The sequence below is a fragment of the Barbus barbus genome, assembly GCF_936440315.1.
Source record: "Barbus barbus genome assembly, chromosome: 17".
Classification (NCBI taxonomy): domain Eukaryota; kingdom Metazoa; phylum Chordata; class Actinopteri; order Cypriniformes; family Cyprinidae; genus Barbus; species Barbus barbus.
The window spans coordinates 28,498,232-28,519,834 of record NC_136745.1 but is presented as its reverse complement, the minus strand read 5'-3'; the positions used below and the strand labels follow the sequence as shown (position 1 = coordinate 28,519,834).

General features: G+C 40.0%; 1 protein-coding gene across 1 annotated transcript; it reads left to right on the top strand.

Annotated features, from left to right (window-relative positions):
• Positions 1 to 13,354: 13,354 nt before the first annotated feature.
• LOC306883806 (stanniocalcin-2-like) lies at positions 13,355 to 19,872 on the top strand. The gene is made up of 4 exons (XM_079439296.1): positions 13,355 to 13,624; positions 15,285 to 15,427; positions 15,701 to 15,912; positions 18,124 to 19,872. Exons 1-4 carry the CDS (start codon positions 13,486 to 13,488, stop codon positions 18,482 to 18,484), a joined length of 855 nt encoding a protein of 284 aa, XP_079295422.1. The 5' UTR covers positions 13,355 to 13,485; the 3' UTR covers positions 18,485 to 19,872.
• The last annotated feature ends 1,731 nt before the right edge of the window (positions 19,873 to 21,603 follow it).

The following is a 21,603-nucleotide window of genomic DNA, read 5'->3' as shown; positions in this document are numbered from 1 at the left end:
CTGCACATTTTAGAGTGTCCTTTTATTGTGGCCAACCTAAGGCACACCTGTGCAATAAGCATGCTGTCTAATCAGCATCTTGATATGCCACACCTGTGAGGTGGATGGATTATCTCGGCAAAGCAGAAGTGCTCACTAACACAGATTTAGACAGATTTGTGAACAATATTTGAGAGAAATAGGCCTTTTGTGTACATAGAAAAAGTCTTAGATCTTTGAGTTCAGCTCATGAAAAATGGGGGCAAAAACAAAAGTCGTGCGTTTATAATTTTGTTCAGTGTAGTTTTAGTAGTAGTAAATAGTAGGGTTGCAAAGGGGTGGAATATTTCTGGAAACTTTTCAAAAATCCCCAGAAGATTCCAAAATATCCTGGACATTTTCTAAAATTTCTGGAATGTTTCTGAAATTTACTGGAAATTTTCCACCTTTTTGCAACCCTAGTTAATAGTAAGGTAGCTACTTGTGCATTGAAAAATAAGGAAATGAATCTGTAGTGATTTGTAAACCATGTTTGTTAGAGAAAGAAAGACTTAAAATATAACACATGTTCACCTGTTAACTATTCCAACTTGTGTTAATTTCTATTGGCATTCATGTCAGAGGGTGAATGTGGACAAATCTTATGCTCTTTCCTGAGCATTGTCAGTTCGTTCCCCATCCGGTGGCTATACACTTCAGCGAATGTGGGTCACGAGGCACACAATCTTCTCTTGATTGACAACGAGTAAATACAGCATTGAGGAGAGGTTTTAATGATCATCTGAGATCTCAGACCCACCACAATGTGCTATTCATCTCTAATGAGGTGAAAGTGTGTCACAGCGCGTTGGCATGTTGTCTTTGGCCCTCCACGGATATAAATTTAGCATCCTGTGTTATGGGTTCAAAACAGCATAACCCACTGAAATCCAAGTCTCGCCTTACATAACAGAAGCCTTTCCGTAATTCATGTCACCGACCCGAATCGCTCCATCTCGTTTTCCAGGTTCCCATTGTGTCCTGACGCATTGCTGACCCGCCTCCCACACCAAGAGTGTGTCCATCCCAGAGCTTTCCAAAAGCACATGACATCAACCCCTCTCCTGATCGACAGTGCAAGCAAGGTAAAGGGTCACATGGCAGCATCACTGAGTCTATTGTGCTGCAGTGGGAAAGCCACACGGACTGTAATGAGCTGGAGGGCTTGGCTGTAATCTGCCAACTCTGCTGCAATATAAATCACAGCATAAAAAACACTCTATAATAGCACATTGTTCAAAGCCAGTAAAAGCTGGGGTCCAAGGCACTATTTTCACACGTTTGGAATGAAAGTGCATTTTTGGCGCATTGTTCTCGGCTTGTAAAAAATGCTCTTTTCACGAGTCAGGTGAGTCGAGCACGCTTTCATGTCGCAAAGGCATAGCGAATCTCTCCAGCTTAGTAGGGAGTGCTTTATGACCTGCTGATACTCGCATATCTTTTTTCTCCACTGTCACGGTTCCTGGAAGAAGCTCGGAGATTCCTGGTCTCCATCTCTGCTTCCAAGTCACCAAGCTTCCTGGGCCCTCTCCATTTCACCTGGGATCACTCTGAGCCCCCTGGAATGTGGGATTAATGGCCACTCGGGACATCCGAGACACTTCCAGCTCTGCACAGCACAGTCCTCTTATCAATAACACCCAATCATCGTGATGTCAGTGGTCTGAAGGATCATGTGACAGGATCATGCGCTGATTTGTGACTGCGTGTTTTGAGTTTGAGCTCCATCAAGTTGATTCTTTATCGTCTATTTTCTATCTTAAAAACAATTTTATACACTATCTTTTTCATTTCTATAACGTGTGAATATATCCCCTATAGCATTCTAAAACAAAACCAATCAGTGCGCCTTATCACTAGTTTTATTTTGATTTCTCGAGTCTGCTATTAGTTTATAGCCCGTTAGCATCGGCAGCGTGGCTGCCGCTAATCTCGCTTACATTGCTAATACTCTATTCACACACATTACCATTGTTTCACTGTTACTTGCTTAAATGGTGGATTTGTGTCTACATTTGAGTGCAGGTGAGGACACATTCGAGCTGCATTCGGTGCAACTGGAGCCGGAGGCCGTGGAGAAGCAGATCCGCGACCTGGTGGAGAAGCAGGCCCAGCTGAGAGAGCGGAGAGCCGCGCTGGAAACATCCCAGGCTGATGCTCACAAGTCCGGGGTATGTATACAGCATGCTGCTAACACTCCCACCACCTCTACTCCATGTGTTTCTCTGCACAGACCCTGTGCACCCAGGATGCGATCTTCCCAGATATCCTTCACTCCGGCGCCGGGATGCCACGGACCCTGGGTGCACCAGAAGCGGAAGACGTGAACCAGGCCCCGGACGACAACCTCTCCCCTTCCGCCGCCTCCGGTCTTCGAGATCTCCACCCAGAACCGCTTCGCTCCCCTCCGCGAGACGGAACGCGACGCTGTGATCGTTGGAGGCTCCATTATCCGGCACGTCCGTGCTACGTTAGCTGAAGGTAAAGTGCACACTCACTGTTTCCCCGGTGCTCGTGTTCTCGATGTTTCTGCGCAGATACCCGTGATCCTGAAGGGCGATGAGAGCATCGGTGCTGTTGTGCTGCACGTGGGGGTTAACGACACCAAGCTGCGGCAGACGGAGACACTGAAGAGGGACTTCAGGAGCCTGATCGAGACGGTACGCAGCACATCGCCCGCGACGACGATCATCGTGTCAGGACCGCTTCGTATCGATGAGGACACGAAAGGTTCAGTAGACTTTTTGCTTTAAACTAATGGTTATTGTCATGGTGTAAAGAACAGAAACTGCTCTTTGTTAATAATTGGAATCTATTCTGGGAGCGTCCTAGGCTTTTTTGTGCTAATGGCCTGCACCCCAGCAGAGTCGGAGCGGAACTCCTGTCGGACAACATCTCCAGGATGCTACGCTCCATATGACTAGTAAGCCAATTCTCAAATAACTGCTATGATGAATTTTGTTCTACCCACTTAAATGATAGAAGTACTTGCGTTGTCCAATCTATACAGACTGTGTCTGTTCCCCGAATAGCGAGGTCAAAATATAAATTTAATGCAGGATCTAGAAAAAATCTGATCGTGATTAAACCAGAAAAACGCAAAATAAATGAACAAAAAGCTTGGGCTCCTAAATATTAGATTACTCGCACCCAAAGCAGTTATTGTTATTGTAAATGAAATTATCACAGATAATAATTTTGATGTACTCTGCCTAACTGAAACCTGGCTTAAACCAAATTAATATTTTGGTCTAAATGTGTCTACTCCCCCAAGCTACTGTTATAAACATGAGCCCCGTCAGACTGGTCGTGGCGGCGGTGTGGCAACAATATATAGTGATATTCTCAATGTTACTCAGAAAACAGGATACAGGAGGTTTAACGCATTCAAAATACTTCTGCTTAATGTTACACTGTTAGATATGCAAAAGAAATCTCTCTTATCTCTTGCTCTGGCTACTGTGTATAGACCGCCAGGGCCATATACAGATTTCCTAAAAGAATTAGCAGATTTCCTCTCAGATCTATTGGTTAATGTTGATAAAGTGCTAATTGTCGGAGATTTTAAACATTCACGTTGATAATACAAATGATGCGTTAGGACTTAGGACTTAGGCGTTTACTGACCTAATAAACTCTTTTGGAGTCAAGCAAAAAGTCACCGGGCCCACTCATCGTTTTAATAATACGCTAGATTTAATTATATCGCATGGAATTGATCTTACCGATATAGATATCGTACCTCAAAGTGATGATGTTACTGATCATTTCCTTGTATCGTGCATGCTGCGTATTACTGATATTAATTATATGGCTCCGCGTTATCATCCGGGCAGAACTATTGTTCCAGCCACCAAAGACAGATTCACAAATAACCTGCCTGATTTATCTCAACTGCTCTGTGTACCCATAAATACACATGAACTAGACGAAATGACTAGCAACATGGGCACTATCTTCTCTAACACATTAGAAGCTGTTGCCCCCTCAAATTGAAAAAGGTTAGAGAAAAACGTACTGCGCCATGGTACAACAGTTATACCCATTCTCTCAAGAAAGAAACTCGTAATCTTGAGCGCAAATGGAGAAAAACTAACTTTTTAGAATTGTGTGGAGAAACAGTATGTTCAGCTATAGACAGGCTCTAAAAGCTGCCAGGGTAGAGCATATCCGCAAACTCATAGATAATAACCAAAACAATCCAAGGTTCTTATTTAGCACAGTGGCTAGATTAACAAATAAACAGACACTGCCCGATCTAAATATTCCCTCACAGTTTAATAGTAATGACTTTATGAATTTCTTTACTGATAAAATAGATAACATCAGAAATACAATATCAAATGTAGCTTCTACTGCGTCTAGTATTTCAGCTTCATTCATCGCACCCAAAGAAAAACTGCAGTGCTTTACAACTATAGGACAGGAAGAGCTAAATAAACTTATCAGTGCATCTAAACCAACAACGTGTTTATTAGATCCTGTACCCACTAAACTACTGAAAGAGTTGTTACCTGTAACAGAAGAACCGCTTCTCAATATTATTAACTCATCGTTATCTTTAGGTCACGTCCCAAAACCATTCAAGCTGGTGGTTATTAAGCCTCTTATTAAGAAACCACAACTAGATTCTAATGAACTGGCAAATTACAGACCCATTTCAAATATTCTGTTTATGTCTAAAATTTTATAAAAAGTTGTGTCTGCTCAATTGTGCTCCTTCTTGCAAAAAAAATTATCTCTATGAAGAATTTCAGTCAGGTTTCAGGCCTCACCATAGTACAGTAACTGCACTTGTTAAAATTACAAATGACTTGCTTCTTGCTTCAGACCAAGGCTGCATCTCATTGCTAGTATTACTTGATCTTAGTGCTGCATTCGACACTATAGACCATGACATACTCATAGATCGATTACAAAACTATACTGGTATTCAAGGGCAGGCTTTAAGATGGTTTAGATCCTACTTGTCCGATCGCTACCACTTTGTTCATTTAAATGGGGAGTCATCTCAATTATCACCAGTAAAGTATGGAGTACCACAAGGATCTGTCCTAGGTCCTCTGCTATTTTCAATATACATGTTGCCTCTTGGTAATATTATTAGAAAATACGGGATTAGTTTTCATTGTTATGCTGATGATACTCAACTATACATCTCAACAAGACCAGATGAAACTTCTAAACTATCTAAGCTAATAGATTGTGTAAAAAATGTAAAAGATTGGACGACCAATAATTTCCTCCTATTAAATTCAGATAAGAGAGAGATATTACTTATTGGACCAAAAAACAGTACACAGAATCTCTTGAATTACAATTTGCAACTAGACAGATGCACTGTTACGTCCTCTAAAGTAAAAAATCTGGGTAAAAAAAACAGCAACTTGTCCTTTGAAAATCATATTTTCCATGTTACCAAAACAGCATTCTTCCATCTTAGAAACATTGCCAAGCTTCGAAACATGCTACCTGTTTCTGATGCAGAAAAGCTATAGTTAATGCATTCATGACCTCTAGACTGGACTATTGTAATGCACTGCTAGCTGGTTGTCCTGCATCTTCAATAAACAAGCTACAGATAGTCCAAAATGCAGCGGCTAGAGTTCTTACCAGGTCACGAAAATATGATCATATTACCCCAATTTTACAGTCTCTGCACTGGCTACCTATTAAGTTCAGTATCATTTACAAAATATTATTACTTGCCTATAAGGCCCTAAATGGTTTAGCTCCTGCGTACCTAACTCGTCTTCTACCAAGCTACAGTCCAACCCGCTCCCTAAGGTCGCAAAACTCTGGACTTTTGGTAGTACCTAGGATAGCAAAGTCCACTAAAGGAGGTAGAGCTTTTTCACATTTGGCTCCCAAACTCTGGAATAGCCTTCCTGATAACGTTCGGGGTTCAGACACACTCTCTCTGTTTAAATCTAGATTAAAGACACATCTCTTTAGCCAAGCATTCACATAATGCATTTTATAATCTTGTACTGCAGTTATATCTGATCAGACGTACATTATTATTATTCTTTAGCTTGGGTTGAAGAAATCATTTTTGCTTAGATGGAACAGCAGCTACGCTAATTATGTCTCTATTTGTTTCTCTGTTGATTAACATCCCATGGTAACTAGGAATTACAGAAGATTCAATCTGGATCCAACCCTTAAATGATCTGAGATGACCGAACACCATGAGAAAAGATGATGCCAACCCCTCAGAGGACCTCAGAGGATGCCAATGCTCAGACAACATACAGAATTACCAAATTTTGCCATAAGTTAAATATATTAAGGTTCTGCAATATATAAATATATTGTGGAAACTTAATTTCCTGTAGAGCTGCTTTGCAACGTTTTGTATCGTAAAAAGCGCTATACAAATAAACTTGAACTTGGAAGTAGTCAGGGGCACATTAGGAAGTACGAGATCATAGAAATCGCTGATTAAAAATTCACCACCAAGCCAGAAGATGCAGCCTTTCATTCGTAGAAGGACTCGAGGCAACACTGGTCCAAAATGATGATGGACTGATGGGATTAGCAAGCTAAGCAAAACAGAAATTGATGCATTTCAATATGATAGCTCACATTTGAACAGAGCGTCACTGCCAAGAGGGAATTAATAAGCACTCTTGTTGACAGCCTCGTGCAATCTGTGAGCAAGGCTGGCATTTTCCAGCAACACAGTGACTGAACGCAAGACATAAATTACAGCATGATTAAAGACCCTCCTGAGAGATGTTTATGTATTTTATGCATGGTTTTGGTCTGCTTCATCCCCGTTTATGTGGATGTGATTGCCTTTAATTATTGAGAGGCATCTGATAATGCCAGATGACTGCACCTCTTCTTTTAAATTATGATGTAGACGTCACGTTGAAACTGCATTAAAATAAATATAGGCTATCTTTTCGTTCGGTAATAGCACATTTCGGGCTGCCGCGGTGCTCTCTCTCTATCTCTCTCCCTCTCTTTGAGACACGCTTTTGGGCATCTCAGAAGTACAAAATACATGGGTAAACCATCAGTACTCTTTTCGGCGCTCCAGTCGTCTGTGGTGACACGCGTCATTACGAGGTTGCGGTCTGTGAACGCATGCTGATTGGTGGATACCGAGGGTGTGTGTGCATCATGGACTAGCTTTCTTACAGACTCCGATTCAGTCTATACTGTGAGGTAGGCACAGCCTAAACCACCGCACCAAAAAGATAAAGCAACACACAGAGTCTCGCCAGAATGCCATATAGTGGAGTATGGGCACGTTGTGCATCCCTTGAAGCCACAAAAGCATTCGTTCTTTCATTTCCTGGAAAGCAAAGCTTAGAGAACTGAAATACCAGATTTTAATTTATAGGCTTTCTGTTGTTAATAATCTTGCCAATAGCATTTGAAGTGCTTAATACCCTATAAAAAAGCTTTGACAGTCAAACCATGTTTTATTCTCCTCTCAGCACGAGAGTGTATTGACCAAATATTTGTCTGCAGCTTCAGCGCTGTTCATCTATTTTTCGCCTACGGGTGACCGCACATGAAATTCTCAATTCTCAGTATGGCAAGCCGTTGTAACATTTATTGCTTAAAATTAAGTAATAAATATATTTTAAGTTTTTTTAGTGCTTTCTTTTTCCTTAGAAAGTACTAAGAATGTCGCCAAGTAAATATGCCAACCTGGTCTCATAAAAATACGTACCTCTGTGCACTTTCTGTGCGACACCGTTTTACGTACCTTACTGTACGTTTCGCCGCAGTTTCAAAGAGAAATGTCCACTGAGTGGCACTAAAACACAGGTTAAATACGTGAACCCTGGCACGTTTTTATTATGTTGATATAGGTACGTATTGCTGTGTTTTTATTATGTTGATACAGGTACGTACTGCGGCGGTTCAGAATTCAAATATCCGGGGTCTGTCCCTAAAAGTTAAAGCTCTATCGTGTTGAAAATATGCCCTACACCAAACCCAACCCTAAATCTACCCGATAGTGTTAACAAATGCAAAGCTGGTATAAAAACGTATTTGTTGATGCAACCGTGCCATTTCAACTTCCTTTTATGCAGATTTGAACTGATTTGTCGAACCGTAGTTACACGGGATTCGAGCTCCTCGCCTTCTAAGTACATCTCCGTACTCCGTGAGCTATACCAAACAAACTTTCCGTCTATGAAAACCCATAGATACGAGGCTGGATATGTGCGATGCTAACATTCAAAAGCATCAGTTTTCAAATCTCCCAGCATATTAATATTCTTTTGAAGTCGTAACATGATATTCTTAAAGTAATTGTGCGAAAAATACACTTTATTAATCAAAACTCTGTAAATTTGTGTGAAAAGGAGTAAAAGATGTCGGAGTTTTGCTGCCTCTAGTGTTTGTTTCTTTAGGAAACTGAAACTGCAGTAATATGTTATGGGTACGAATTTCGTGTCTCGCTAAAAAGTGCACCCAGGTACGTAAATGCCATGAGACTAGGTTGAAATATGCATGTTTCATTAATAACTAGTACCATTCTTCACTGTAAAATGAATTAATAAATAAATAAACTTATCCAGTTTTTATCCAAAACATTGTCCAGTATTTTCCACATGGATATTTCCATAAACCTTCAAACATAATACAATGGAGTATAAACAGCAGGAAAAAAACTAAAGCAAACAAACATAAAATTCACATTGTGCCTTATTTTTACATTATCCTTTTTTTATTTATTTTTTTACAGTGTTGTTACTAGACTCTATCCTGATAGTAGTAATTACGGCACCTTATTTAGAAACTAGTGTATTCCAGTTGTAGGTATAATTTTTTTAATCACAATTGTTAGTAATTTTAATTGAAATATAAAGTAGCCATTCTCACTAGTAATTTCATATAACAAGCAAAATGCAAGTGTAACTGGTGAGATAAGAAATGTTGGTTACACTTTATTTTAAGGTGTCCTTGTTATAGTACTGAGCAATATTAATTAACTACATGTAATTACTATATGGTTAGAGTTAGGATTAGGGTTTGGCTAAGTGTTACTTGCATGTAATTATGCATAATTTATAGGGCTGGAACGGTACACAGATGTCATGGTTCGGTATGTACCTCGGTTCGGGGGTCATGGTTCGATACGATTTCGGTACAACAGGAAAAAAAACTAATCTACTATGCTCGGTTCATTTTAATTTATTTTGAACAGATAGTAGAGCAAATTAGTTTTTTCCACCTAGATGTGAAAATACTAAATATTATTACATTGTTATATATATAAAATCTGTTTTGTTTTCATTGTGAGGGTACACAAATAAAAGCAGACCTTTATACAGTGATGCATTATTAATAAGACAATAAGTGTTTAAAGTTGATTCTGCTGGTATAAGGAAACAGTTGAAGTGATCGCGCCGGAGCGCACATGTATAGTTCCACCCCTAATAATTTATTGTTACTAGTGTAACAAGGACACTTTAAAATAAAGTGTTGCCGAAATGTTACTGGTAACATGTTATAGTGTCAAAAAAAACTAATTTGCTTGCCATAGTTACTAGAAAACTATAACTAAATACTATTAGTATACTATTAGTATAACTAAATAGCCAATAAATAACAATTAAAATAACACATTATAACATAACATATAGGGTAAAATATAGACAATAAACCTGTATAAAATATAGCATAAAGTATATAAAATAAGACTAGATATCCTAAAATGGCAGAGGCTTAACTGATGTATCTAATAAACAGTTAATTGTGAAACTGAAATACATATTAGTCACTACTGGATTACGTACAACAAATAATAATAATAATAAAAAGATTAGTAAAATAAAATTAGATTCTAGGAGTGATAACATGGCTTGCCATACTAACAGTTTCTTGGTAGTCCCACATCCATGAGAATGGCCTGCAACCAATTTGAGACATATCTCTCATTTGCAATAGATTTGCATAGCTTGAATTGGATCCCATCAGAGTATTGTCATAAACCATAGTCACCAAAGAGTAAATCAAAATAGATGTGTTCTGTGTAATTCTCAAAATTCCATAATTGGGTGATTAGTGAACCGCAGTTATGGGATTGATTTTCTACATGGACTTCATCTAAGAATTCATTGCAAGAAATATAAAATGAGGCTTAATAACAACAAAGCTCTGATTCAGTGGTGTGCCTGCCTATATATGTTGTGCATGTGTGTGTTAGAGTCAGATGTGCACACGTCTATATGCCTTTTGTATTGCTTTGTCTGTGTATGGCAGCTGCCTAGAGGGGGTGGTTTGAATGATGCAATCCCTGCCATCCATTAGCAAATTTGTCCCGTTTTCTGCACTGTGTGGAGCACAATTTGACAGCGGGACTATATAATTAGCTGTGTCGACTGGTGACTTTTCAAAAACTGCAATGCAAAATCTCACATTATCATTATGTTCCTTTTTTTTCATGTTCATCTGCTGGGTCACCAATATACCAGAGCAAGCAGAACAGAATGTGCCATTCCCTGTCAATGCTATATTTAGAAGGGTTTTGGAAATCCTGAAATCCACCTATAATTCTTCATACTTATTAAGATCTGTAACGGGGCGAACGAGACGTGAGACGTGCGGATCCAAGTGCAAGCTTTTATTTATAAACAGTCAATAAACAGGAAGGGTCAAACAACGGCAAACATATATGGTACGGGCAAAACACAGAGCAATCCTAGGGCTAGTGAGAGTCGACGATCGGCGAACAATATCCAACAGGGCAAGGCAGAGAGATAATCCAGGTATACGAGCAATAGTCCAAAAGAGGTGCAAACGGCAAGGCAAAGGGTAAATCCAGGAAATCAAAACACTAGAAAAACACACAAGGCAAGACTATGACTACAAAGTGGTTTCCGTATCGCAGCTAAAACTAGGAGAGTTATAAATGCAGAACAATAATGGAACTAAACAGAACAACACAGAATGGCTCAGTAAGGCAGCTTACACTAGGAGTGATAAACGCAATACAATACTCGGCAGAGAGGAAGAGGAAGTGCATGGTTTATGTAGGGTGTGTGATCAGTGCAATCAGCTGTGTGTCGTCAGTGCAATGGATGATGGGAATTGTAGTCTGAGGTGGCGTGAAACAGTTAGTATGGTGCAAGAGTCCATGTGGTGAGCGAGTGACCTCTGGTGGCGAGTTAACGGAAGTTCATAGACCAGATTCATGACATAGCCCCCCCCCCCCCCAATCCAGGAGGGCAGTGGAGCAGAGGCGGAACAGGGGAGGGACGGAGGGCCATGTCCACGTGGAAGTGGAGTAGCCGGGGACCGAGGCAGAGTCAGTACAGCAGGAAGCCAGGGCGGAGTCGACGGAACTGGAGCCCACCAGGGCGGAGCAGACGGGACTGGAGCCCACCAGAGCAGAGCAGAATATCTCCATGGCAGAGCAGGCGGAGCAGAAGACCACCAGACCGGAGCAGAAGACCACCACGGCAGAGCAGATGACCACCAGACCTGAGCAGACGAAGCAGAAGACCGCCACGGTGGAGCAAATGACCACCAGAGCCAGACAGCCGACCTCCACGGTGGAGCAGACAGAGCAGAAGCCCACCAGTGCGGAGCAGACAGGGCAGAAGACCTCCAGACCGGAGCAGAAGACCACCAGACCCAAACTGAAGACCACCACGGCAGAGCAGAAAACCACCACGGCGGAGCAGACACCCCTGGCAAAGATTGGGTCCTAGGGGAAACTGAGACACAAGAGACAAGCAGAACATATGTGGCCTCAAGGACCGAGGCAGGGAACACAAGTTCATTTAAGGATTCCATGGCAGTGATAAGGTTAACGGGACAGATATGGGGTGCATTTATAGTTTCTGAGTTCATGACAGGCAGGGTTAAGAGTTCACAAACGGCCCCTAGAGGTGCAACGCAACAGTCAGGAAGTTCACCCATAACCCCCTTACCTGATGGGACTGGTAATTCACAACCAGCCTCCTTGGCTGACTCTGGGCAGGACAACAGTTTATAGGCTGTGACATGGGCAAAAGAAGGTTCATTAATGGCCTCCGTGGCCAGTTCAAAGGAAGGCAAGAGTTCACAGACGGTCTCTTTGATGGTACATCACAGATGGTACATTGCTGGGCGCCACCACCATACAATGAGCTGAAGCGAGCACCGCCGCTCCGGGAGGTTCTGCAGCATGTGCCGCCACCTCTGGAGAAGCTGCAGCGGGTGCCATCGCCTGGGGCAGTTCCGAGGTGGTGTACGCAGCCCAAACGTAACATAAAGCGATCCCCATCATGGGAAGCGCTTCGGAGAGGGAAATTAGTGCAGGAACAGGAGGGTTAAAGTGATCTGGTTTGGGGATACCAGCTGCATGTGCAGACACCAGTGGTGCATCCCTCACACTGCACACCAGATTAGGATACTGAAGGACTGACCTTGAATATCTGGGTGTGACAGACAGAACGTGACAAGACTGTGGCTGCTCAGCTGTGACGTGACGTGGTAAGACTGTAGCTGCTCAGCTGTGACGTGGTAAGACTGTGGCTGCTCAGCTGTGACGTGGTAAGACTGTGGCTGCTCAGCTGTGACGTGGTAAGACTGTGGCAGGTCAGTGGAGACGTGGTGTGACAGGTGAGCTGTGTGATCAGTGCAATGGATGATGGGAATTGTAGTCTGAGGTGGCGTGAAACAGTTAGTGTGGTGCAGTTAACGGAAGTTCATAGACCAGATTCATGACAAGATCATGGAGCAGACACTGTATATTATGTAAATTGTGGACATTGTGTTAATAGATTCCATGTATTTACCATACACAGTATTTATATCTATCTAATTGATTTATTAAGAACTGATTATTTAATTGTACTCTATTTATTGCTTACATCATATATACAGCATGTGAATACAACATGTTAGGCTTAAATAAAAATAAAATTAAATTAAATAAATTATATATGTGTAGGCTAATTGAAACAGCAGTGGTCAGTGCAATTAGTTTTTATTTCTTTCATGAAAAAGAACAAGATTTATATTACAGATATGGAGTTATTTATGACTAGATATCTAGATATTCATGCACTGTAAACGCTTCCTTTTAAATTTGAGTCATATCCGCTCCTGTATAAATCCATCAGTTACAGTATTAAGAGCAACACCTATAATCACAGGCTCGCATGCTCTTGTCCTTACAGCTGTCTGATGCCTCATAAGCGTTTGTAGAGTAAATACCCACCCTTACACATTTTACAAGCTTAGTTTATGTCAAGTAGAGACAACTTTCGCCAGACACACCCCTAAAACTTGGACGTGGTGGTCTGCGTTTCTGATTGGTCGGGAAGCGCGACTGACAACACCTGCTTAACTCCTTCATCCAAATTGACACCCGGACTCTGGGAAATATAGCCAGCATCCATCCCTTCTCTACTCTCACACGCTCTCTGTCTCATCTCGACAGCCTCCACATCAGATCCCGCGCTGATAGCCTCTTATTATTAATCGCGCAAACTGAGTGGAGAAATGTTGATCAAATGCGCACTAGCCTTGCTGCTTCTCTCCGTCTTGGGGGAATTGGTGGGAACGGATAACGTTGACGTTCACGAGAGTCACCCTGAGAAACCGGCCAGTCAGAAGGGACGTCTCTCCTTACAGAACACAGGTAAGAGAAAGCAAGTGTTGCGAAGCTGCGATCGCGCTCCAGACGGAGACTTGCGCGGCCAGAACGCGATTTCAGCGCAAAACCGGTCAATGCACATCTCATTTTCCAAATACGCAGGAAGACGATATCTCGTAAATACGGAGCACACGTAGAGAAATCCAATATCTTCGTAAACTATTAATAGCGTGGCACAAGGTAGGCAAAGATATACGGTGACATTGCTGTCAGGTTCGCGCGTGCGTCTTATTTTCGTGGATTTGTGTTTACGTACGACATCCTCGGCTGGTATTTTATCATTAACTGCCATGCAAAGTGCTCATTATAAAGAGCATTAAATATTAACGTGCGCAACTTTTGTTGCATTGTGCGGACGAGCAAGTTAAACCTGTAGTGTGGAGTGATGCAATGGCTCTACGTGTTGCATAGGTGGATCAAAAACTTAACCGTTCTCACGGCAGAAAGGCAATTTAATCCCGTGCATTATGACAATGAAATACAGCAGCGATGTCAGGCATCAAATCTTTTCAACTTTTGCACGGGACTGGCCCAGATTAGGTTGGTAATACAGCAGAAGAGCTCAGTGGGTCTCAGTTCTGTGTGATTCCACGCACGATCCGCACACTTTACCTGTGCACCTCCATCAGCAGAGACCCACTGCAATGCATTCACACTGATATTGGGTAGTATTCATATACAAGACCTTAAAAATATCTCATATATTGTTTTCTGTAAATCTGAAATGCATGAAAAAGCATTGAAAAACAAATTAAAAAGCTTTTTGAGTACCTAAATTAGAATATTTGTGTATAATAAGGATTCAGAAATACTATTTCATTTAGAACATTTCAAAAATTCTAATCTTGGAATCTTTGTGTTAATAACCACTCATCTTTGTCACAAACATTAACAAAAAAATAGATATTCAGAGAATGATCTCTGATTGTCTTATATCTCCTTTTTGTGTTTTTAACAGTTAGATTGGCTCATATAATGTCACATTAGAAAAAGACAATCAGTCTGTATTTTTATTTAATGTCTTTACAAAAGCATGAGGATTGTTGTGAGGTCCCTATAGAAATACAAAAATGTCTATGTGAGTTGATCTAATGTATCAAACATTTATCAGTGCTTTTGCAATCTTTTAATATACAAATAAAGTGCTTCTTTGTGTATTGTTATGTTTAAGAAATCAGAAATGCTTTTTCAAGTCAAAAAGATTCACATTCTTGTTTCAGTATGCTATTTGCTAGTCTCTATTTCCCTGGTTAATTTTCTGAAACTCAGTAGTCATTGCTGATCTCCTCAGCAAGATAAAAGCAATCTCGTCCTGCCCTATATACAGTTAACCTTGCTTTTCCACATCTCAGGCAGTTACTGCAAGATGCCTCCCAGTTTGATGGACTTTAATAGCATACCTTAATTACCACAGCGCGCTCTCTGCTAAATTTGTCCCCTAAATACAGTTCTTCAATTTTCACAGGAGAAACAAAGCCAGAAAATAGGCCTCTGCATTCATGTGTCAAGTATATTTCTAAAGCAGCTTTATTTCTTATTTATAAATAGACCTGTTGTAGAGATCACTTTGGATCGGCCAAAATCGAGTGTCGCAAACTCTTTATTTAGCTTTAAACGGCATGCTCTGTCTTTCCATCCTCTGCAGCTGAGATCCAGCACTGTCTCGTGAGCGCAGGAGACGTGGGCTGCAGCGTCTTCGAGTGTTTCGAGAACAACTCCTGCGAAATCCGGGGCCTTCAGGAAATCTGCATGACCTTCCTCCACAACGCTGGCAAGTTTGACTCGCAGGTAAGCACATGGTTGCCCCAGTCTCCCACGGGGTTCGTGTCCCTCAGATGCATCCAGAGGATGACCCAGCGACCGACCCGGCCAGCTGGCACCGCCTCCAGCCTGGCTCGTGTTTCACAAGGTGCAGGTGGATTTGAAGCAGAGGGTTTCAAACTTGGATGTGTGTCTAGAAAAGATCATACAGTCATACTATTAGTCCATGTTATCCTAGCAGAGAAAGAAAGGTTGTTTATGATTGCATATCTGATAAGACTCTGTTTTAAACACTCACAGGGCAAGTCCTTCATCAAGGATGCACTGAAGTGCATGGCTCACGGCTTAAGGCACAAGTTCAGCTGCATCAGCCGAAAATGCCTGGCCATAAAGGACATGGTCTTCCAGCTGCAGCGGGAGTGCTACATGAAACACAACCTCTGCTCAGCTGCTAAAGACAACGTCAAGGTCATGGTGGAGATGATACATTTCCAAGATTTATTTCCCAAAGGGTAGGTATCGCGCTCTGCGTATCAGCTTTCCATGCTCCTGTTTGCATGTACTATATTGTGTCCTGTTCTTGTGCTTCGTATTGTTTGTGGTTTTGCTAATAGGCCTGTTACAATCATGAATTTTATATTATAAATATATGGAATAACGATTTTATTCATGTTGCTTATAATGTAAGCCTAATATATATTGTTTTAATATTTAATATTGTTTTATTTGTAACTATTTTTAATATTTATAATTGTATCCGACCATAATATTTATATTTAAGCCTTGGAAATGAATATTTATGTAATTAATAATATAATATAATGCATTCTGTTCAAACCCACAAGCCTTCATTTAATTCAAAGGAAGACATTTGATACTATATTTGTGTACTATATTTATACTGACACAATATTGTGCATTTGATGGCATTTCTTTAAGTGTTTAAAGAGACAGTCCACCAAAAAAAAGAGAAAAATCCATGTTGTTCCAAGCCTTTATGACTTACTTTCTTCTGAGTCAATGGGAACGGAAATTTTGAAAATATCTCTTTAAATTTCTCTTATTTGGAGGGCAAAACTGCACAATTATCTCATATAATTGTGGCTGAATCAAATAACCATGATCATACAATTAATCAATAATCACATCAAGCCTATTCTCAAGCTTGTTTGCTTAATAAATAAATGCAATTTGATGATTATTCTTTCAAAACGAATGAATAAAGTGCGCTATTTCCCGTTAGCTGCATGTTTCTAGGAAATTGATGTACTTTTCCATTTTAAAACACGTGGAGCTACGTAAAGTTAATTTAAGTAAGTTAATTTATTTATTCACACTCCGTGTTGAGTCTGAAGAGCAGCTGCGTCTCATGAAAGGTCCACACAGTCACTGTACAGTGACATAAACTGTCATTGCAGTGTCTTTTCCAGCACTGGCCTATAATGAACATATGAGGACAACAGAGAGCAGAGTTAGTCATTTTGAAGTAGAGCAGCAGCGCTGGCAAGCTTTCACCTGCATGACTTTAACCACGACTGACCCAAGCCCGGCTCCAGAATCAAATCACTGAGGGTGCTGCTTAAATTAGGGTGCTCTAACCTTAATATGTATATTATATAAATATATATATAAATTAACTAATTAACCGCACATTTTTTCTGAAATTAATCATGATTAATCCCACCTAACATTAAAGTTTTTAAAAATACTTTTACAATGCAATAATGTCACATTCAATCTTCAAATTAATGTAGAAACGACTTAAAGACAGTATATTTTTAATAGTTGTATAATGGCATTTTTTTTATGACTGAAGGATAGTATCACTGATACCAATACTACAGATGTCTCTAGGAAATAGTTTTAACCATTGACTATAGCCATTCACAAGAGCTATCAATGTTAGTATTTATTAGACTACTTAAAATAATTTCTAATTTAAGTGAACTTAAAACAATCTTCACATAAACCCATTATAATAAATGTCATATTTAGTTTCCTGTGCCCTTCAGCAAGTAGGAAATATACTGAAAATAAAGTTATCAAACACTAACTATAGATGAATCCTTAAAGCTACAAAAGTTATTGATTATCTCTTTTTTTCTTTTGATCTTTGATTAATAGACATCACAGCAGCTGATTATTAGGTTTTTTGGCTGCTATTTATTCAAGAGCTTCCGCTGCTGAATGTGAGGCTCATCTGACGCATCTCTATTCTGACCCACTTCAGGTCTCTACTAATTGAATTGAGTTAAACTGAAAAAACTAATCGCCTGCGTTAACTCACTAATATTGACAGCACTAATATATATATAGCGTCTGTTGCTATGGTGCAAAGAGTGCTCCGTTTATAATCACTAAAAAGCTGTCACTCATCTTAGTTCATCTCGATCTCACAAAGATACGTTATAATCAATGTTCTCAACACTGCACAACGAATCTCTTATTTACATAGCGTTTACATTTTTTATAATGAGATGATTCGTGCTGAGCACAATACCTGAACAAAAACTGAGTGGATTCTACTGTAACTTAAACGCCTCTAATTCAAGAAATCAACAGATACGTCTGTGATTGGCAACATTTCTCAACCCTGCAAATAAATCTGCAATGAAATGCCATTAATGCAGCTTTAACTGAGGGTGCTATTGATTTTGTTTGAGGGTGCTTAGCACCCCTGTAGAACCGGGCCTGGACTGACCGCTATCATCCTGCTTTCTTAGGCCGTACGTCGAGCTGGTGAACATCTTGCTCAGCTGTGGAGAGGTGGTGAAAGAAGCCATTACGCGGAGCGTGCGTCTGCAGTGCGAGCAGAACTGGGGCGCTCTGTGCGACAGCCTGAGCATCTGTACATCTATCACCGCTGCTCCAGCGTCAGGCGGCCTCGAGCGACGTCCGCCGCTTTCCTCCCATTCAGACGCCGAGCACCAGAAGAGCGCTCGAGCAGGAGACAGACAGGACAGACCCGGCAAGGTCGGCTTAGGTTCCCACACGAGAAGCCTGCGCCAAGGCCTGCGCCGCGCCAGTTTAGATGCCGGCCCCGCCGAGCAGGAAGACTCAAAGATCAGCGACATTCGGAGGTGAAATAGCAGGATCACCTAAACTGACCATGACACCCCAATCCCCCACTTCACAGACTCAGCAGACCTCTTAATTCAACCCATCCACCCTCACGTCTCCACAGTCATTCCAGCTCTCCCAAACTGTACATTTTGCAGGGTAAATGTGGTGCAGCTTTTTTGATACTCCAGGCTATAGGACAGATTATTAATTTTGTAGAATTGCTTTTATTTTAGTTCTAATACAGCATCTCTATTTTGCAAATCATATCCTCCTTAAGATTCAATCACCTTGTTTATTTATTTTATGCTTCATGCAGCGTTTGAATATAAAACATGTACATATAAATCTACGTATATCTATATTTATATAAACGCATCTAAATATAGCCTCCATATTCAGTAATGATATATTATATGTAATATAGTGCTTGCTGTTGTATTAGTTACATTATTGCACCAATTACGCATCTGACTGTAGATATGTAAGATACGTTTATTTGTTTGTTTCAGAAATGTGTGTGTAATTGTTATTTGAAATACTTGATTAAATACAAGCTGTACAGGATTGAAGTCCAGGTCTAGCACATACAACGCTCTGTGCTTCTTAGAAGGAAAGCGACGTCCAGTAACAAGCTTATTGTGCCTTGAGAATATTACATAGAGGCTTTACCCCAAAATGAACTGTGGAACCCGAGCAGATGTACGATAGTAAAAACTTCTAGCTGCCTCACGTACCAGTATGATAAAGCACCCTGATAGTATTGCTTAAGTCTAATGTGTATGCTGCCTTTCTGGGCTTTGCTCAAACAGATTAGTTGAACATAGGAACAACTTAAGCGCGCAGTGTCTCATGGAAAGCAGGCCTGCCTGTGCTCTGGCCAAGTCCACAGCCAGCCACTGGTGTTTCCAAGTAAAAAAATAGCAGTTTCCTCCCAGAGCCACTGAGAAGAGCCAGAAGCTGGAATTGCAGTCGGCTGGCCTTAGACCCAGGAACTGGGTTAAGTCTACATAAGAAGCTCAGGGTATTACTGACAATAATATTGAAATGGGTGAATCATTGTTTACTATAGCTACGAAAAGAATTGTTTTGGGTCCTTGCCACGTGATTGGTTAATAAAATGTTCGGAGCTGATTGTTGGTTTAAGAATAAGGAACGGCCTGTACAGTTCTCCTATTCATCAGCCTAAAGACAACAGTAGTTACTTTGACCAATCATCTTCTTAATACACTCAGGTATTCCAATGAACGTGCTCAAAAATGTGATCAACTTTTGGTTTAAACCTGGAAAAAAGTTTTAGATTGTTACAAGGAATGAAAAATCTGTGTACAACTATAAAATTGAATGATAGATTCCATATCGGCATGTGTTCCAATTGTTTTAGGAAAAATAAATACTAAATCTCATTTCTTACTCGGATGTGTCTTTCTGGATTTTCTTTTTTTCCACACAGCATTTTAGCACAATAAAAGTCAGGAATTAGAAATGTATTTATAATATATATTATTTGTTATATTATAACATATTTAATGTGATCATTGTAAATTATGGTTATGGCTATGGCATTAAATCAGCTAATTGTGGCTAAATATGCCCAGTTATAAATTCTATGAAAGTTGATATATAATTTAATATATTAGAATTAAATATACATATTGCCTACAACTTTTACACAAAACACACACACATTATTGTTCAATAAATAATAGATTATATTAGTATTATTTTATAATAGTATTAGGTATTGAGAAATGTATTTGTTAGTAATAGTAATTTTTTGTTACATTGTTCCACCATTAGAAGGCGACAATAGACTGTTTTAATGAGTGAGTCAGCGGCAAAGACTCTTATCTTGAAAAAGACTATAAATAAGACGTTATTTTAACTTTTCGACATCTTGTAAAGATGAAATCAGCAAATTTATTGAGCAGCGTTTTCATCGAAAATCACCCTCAAAGGATGAAAGGATAGTACGACAAAGATATCGCTTTTCTCGGACATTCAAACTAATGTTTTATTGTGAATATATTCTGCTGAAGAATGAAAGCTGTATCAAATGCGGGTAATCACACTAAAGTTAGCTTACTCCATCTCTCTGATAATTCTCTGCTCTACATACTACAGTAAGACTTCAATGAAGCAACAAGTTCTATAGTTACTAATTCTAAAAAGTTTTAAAAGTTTTCGGCTTCGAACTGTTAATTTGAGATTTGAATCAGTGGCGGAAGGATGCATTCCAGAGTTAAACTGTGTCAGGAAAAAAAAAAAATCTTTAAAATGTCAGATAACTTTGATAGCAAGGAAGTAATGGACTACAATCAACCAAAAATTATTCAACTGTTATATTTAATTACACCAATTTAGGTCAACCAATTAGCAATGCTTCATTTTGTTCAGTCTGTGGTGTAAAAAGGTCACATTAGCAATTAAAGAAAAAACACGTAAAGGGTTAGTTCACCCAAAAATGAAAATTAGCCCATGTTTTACTCACCCACAAAGTGTCCTAGGTGTATATGACTTTCTTCTTTCAGACGAATCCAATCGGAGTTAGCCAATATAAAAATTGTCCTTGCTCTTCCGAGTTTTAGAATAGCAGTAGGTGGGTGTTTTTTTTTCAAAAGTAGTCAAATCAAGCACATCCATCCATAATAAAATGTGCCTAACACAGATCCGCTGGGGGGGGTGCATAAAGGCCTTCTGTAGGGAATCGATGTGTTTTTGTAAGAAAAATATCCATATTTAAAATATTATAAACACTTTTCTCTCACTTCCGCTAACTGTCGTAGGCGGAGGCTGTTCCAGGCGTATGACACTAATCACACTTGCACTGTTTTTGTGCAAGTGAGATTAGCAGGCCTAAAGTCATATTGACATTTAGTCTAGAACTACAGTAACATCAAGGTCACACAACGCCTCTGCACTTACTCCCCATTTCTCTCAACATGGCGACACCAGAGTCAGTCAATAAATGGGAAGACAAAGTATTTGAGTATTTCAAAAAGTAACTTAGATATTTTCTTGTAAATGAAAAAGTAATGCGTTACTTTACTAGTTACTTGTAAAAAGTAATTTCATTACATAACTTACGTAACTCATAATGTGTTACCCCCAGCACTGAGGGTGATGAGTCCACATAGACATTA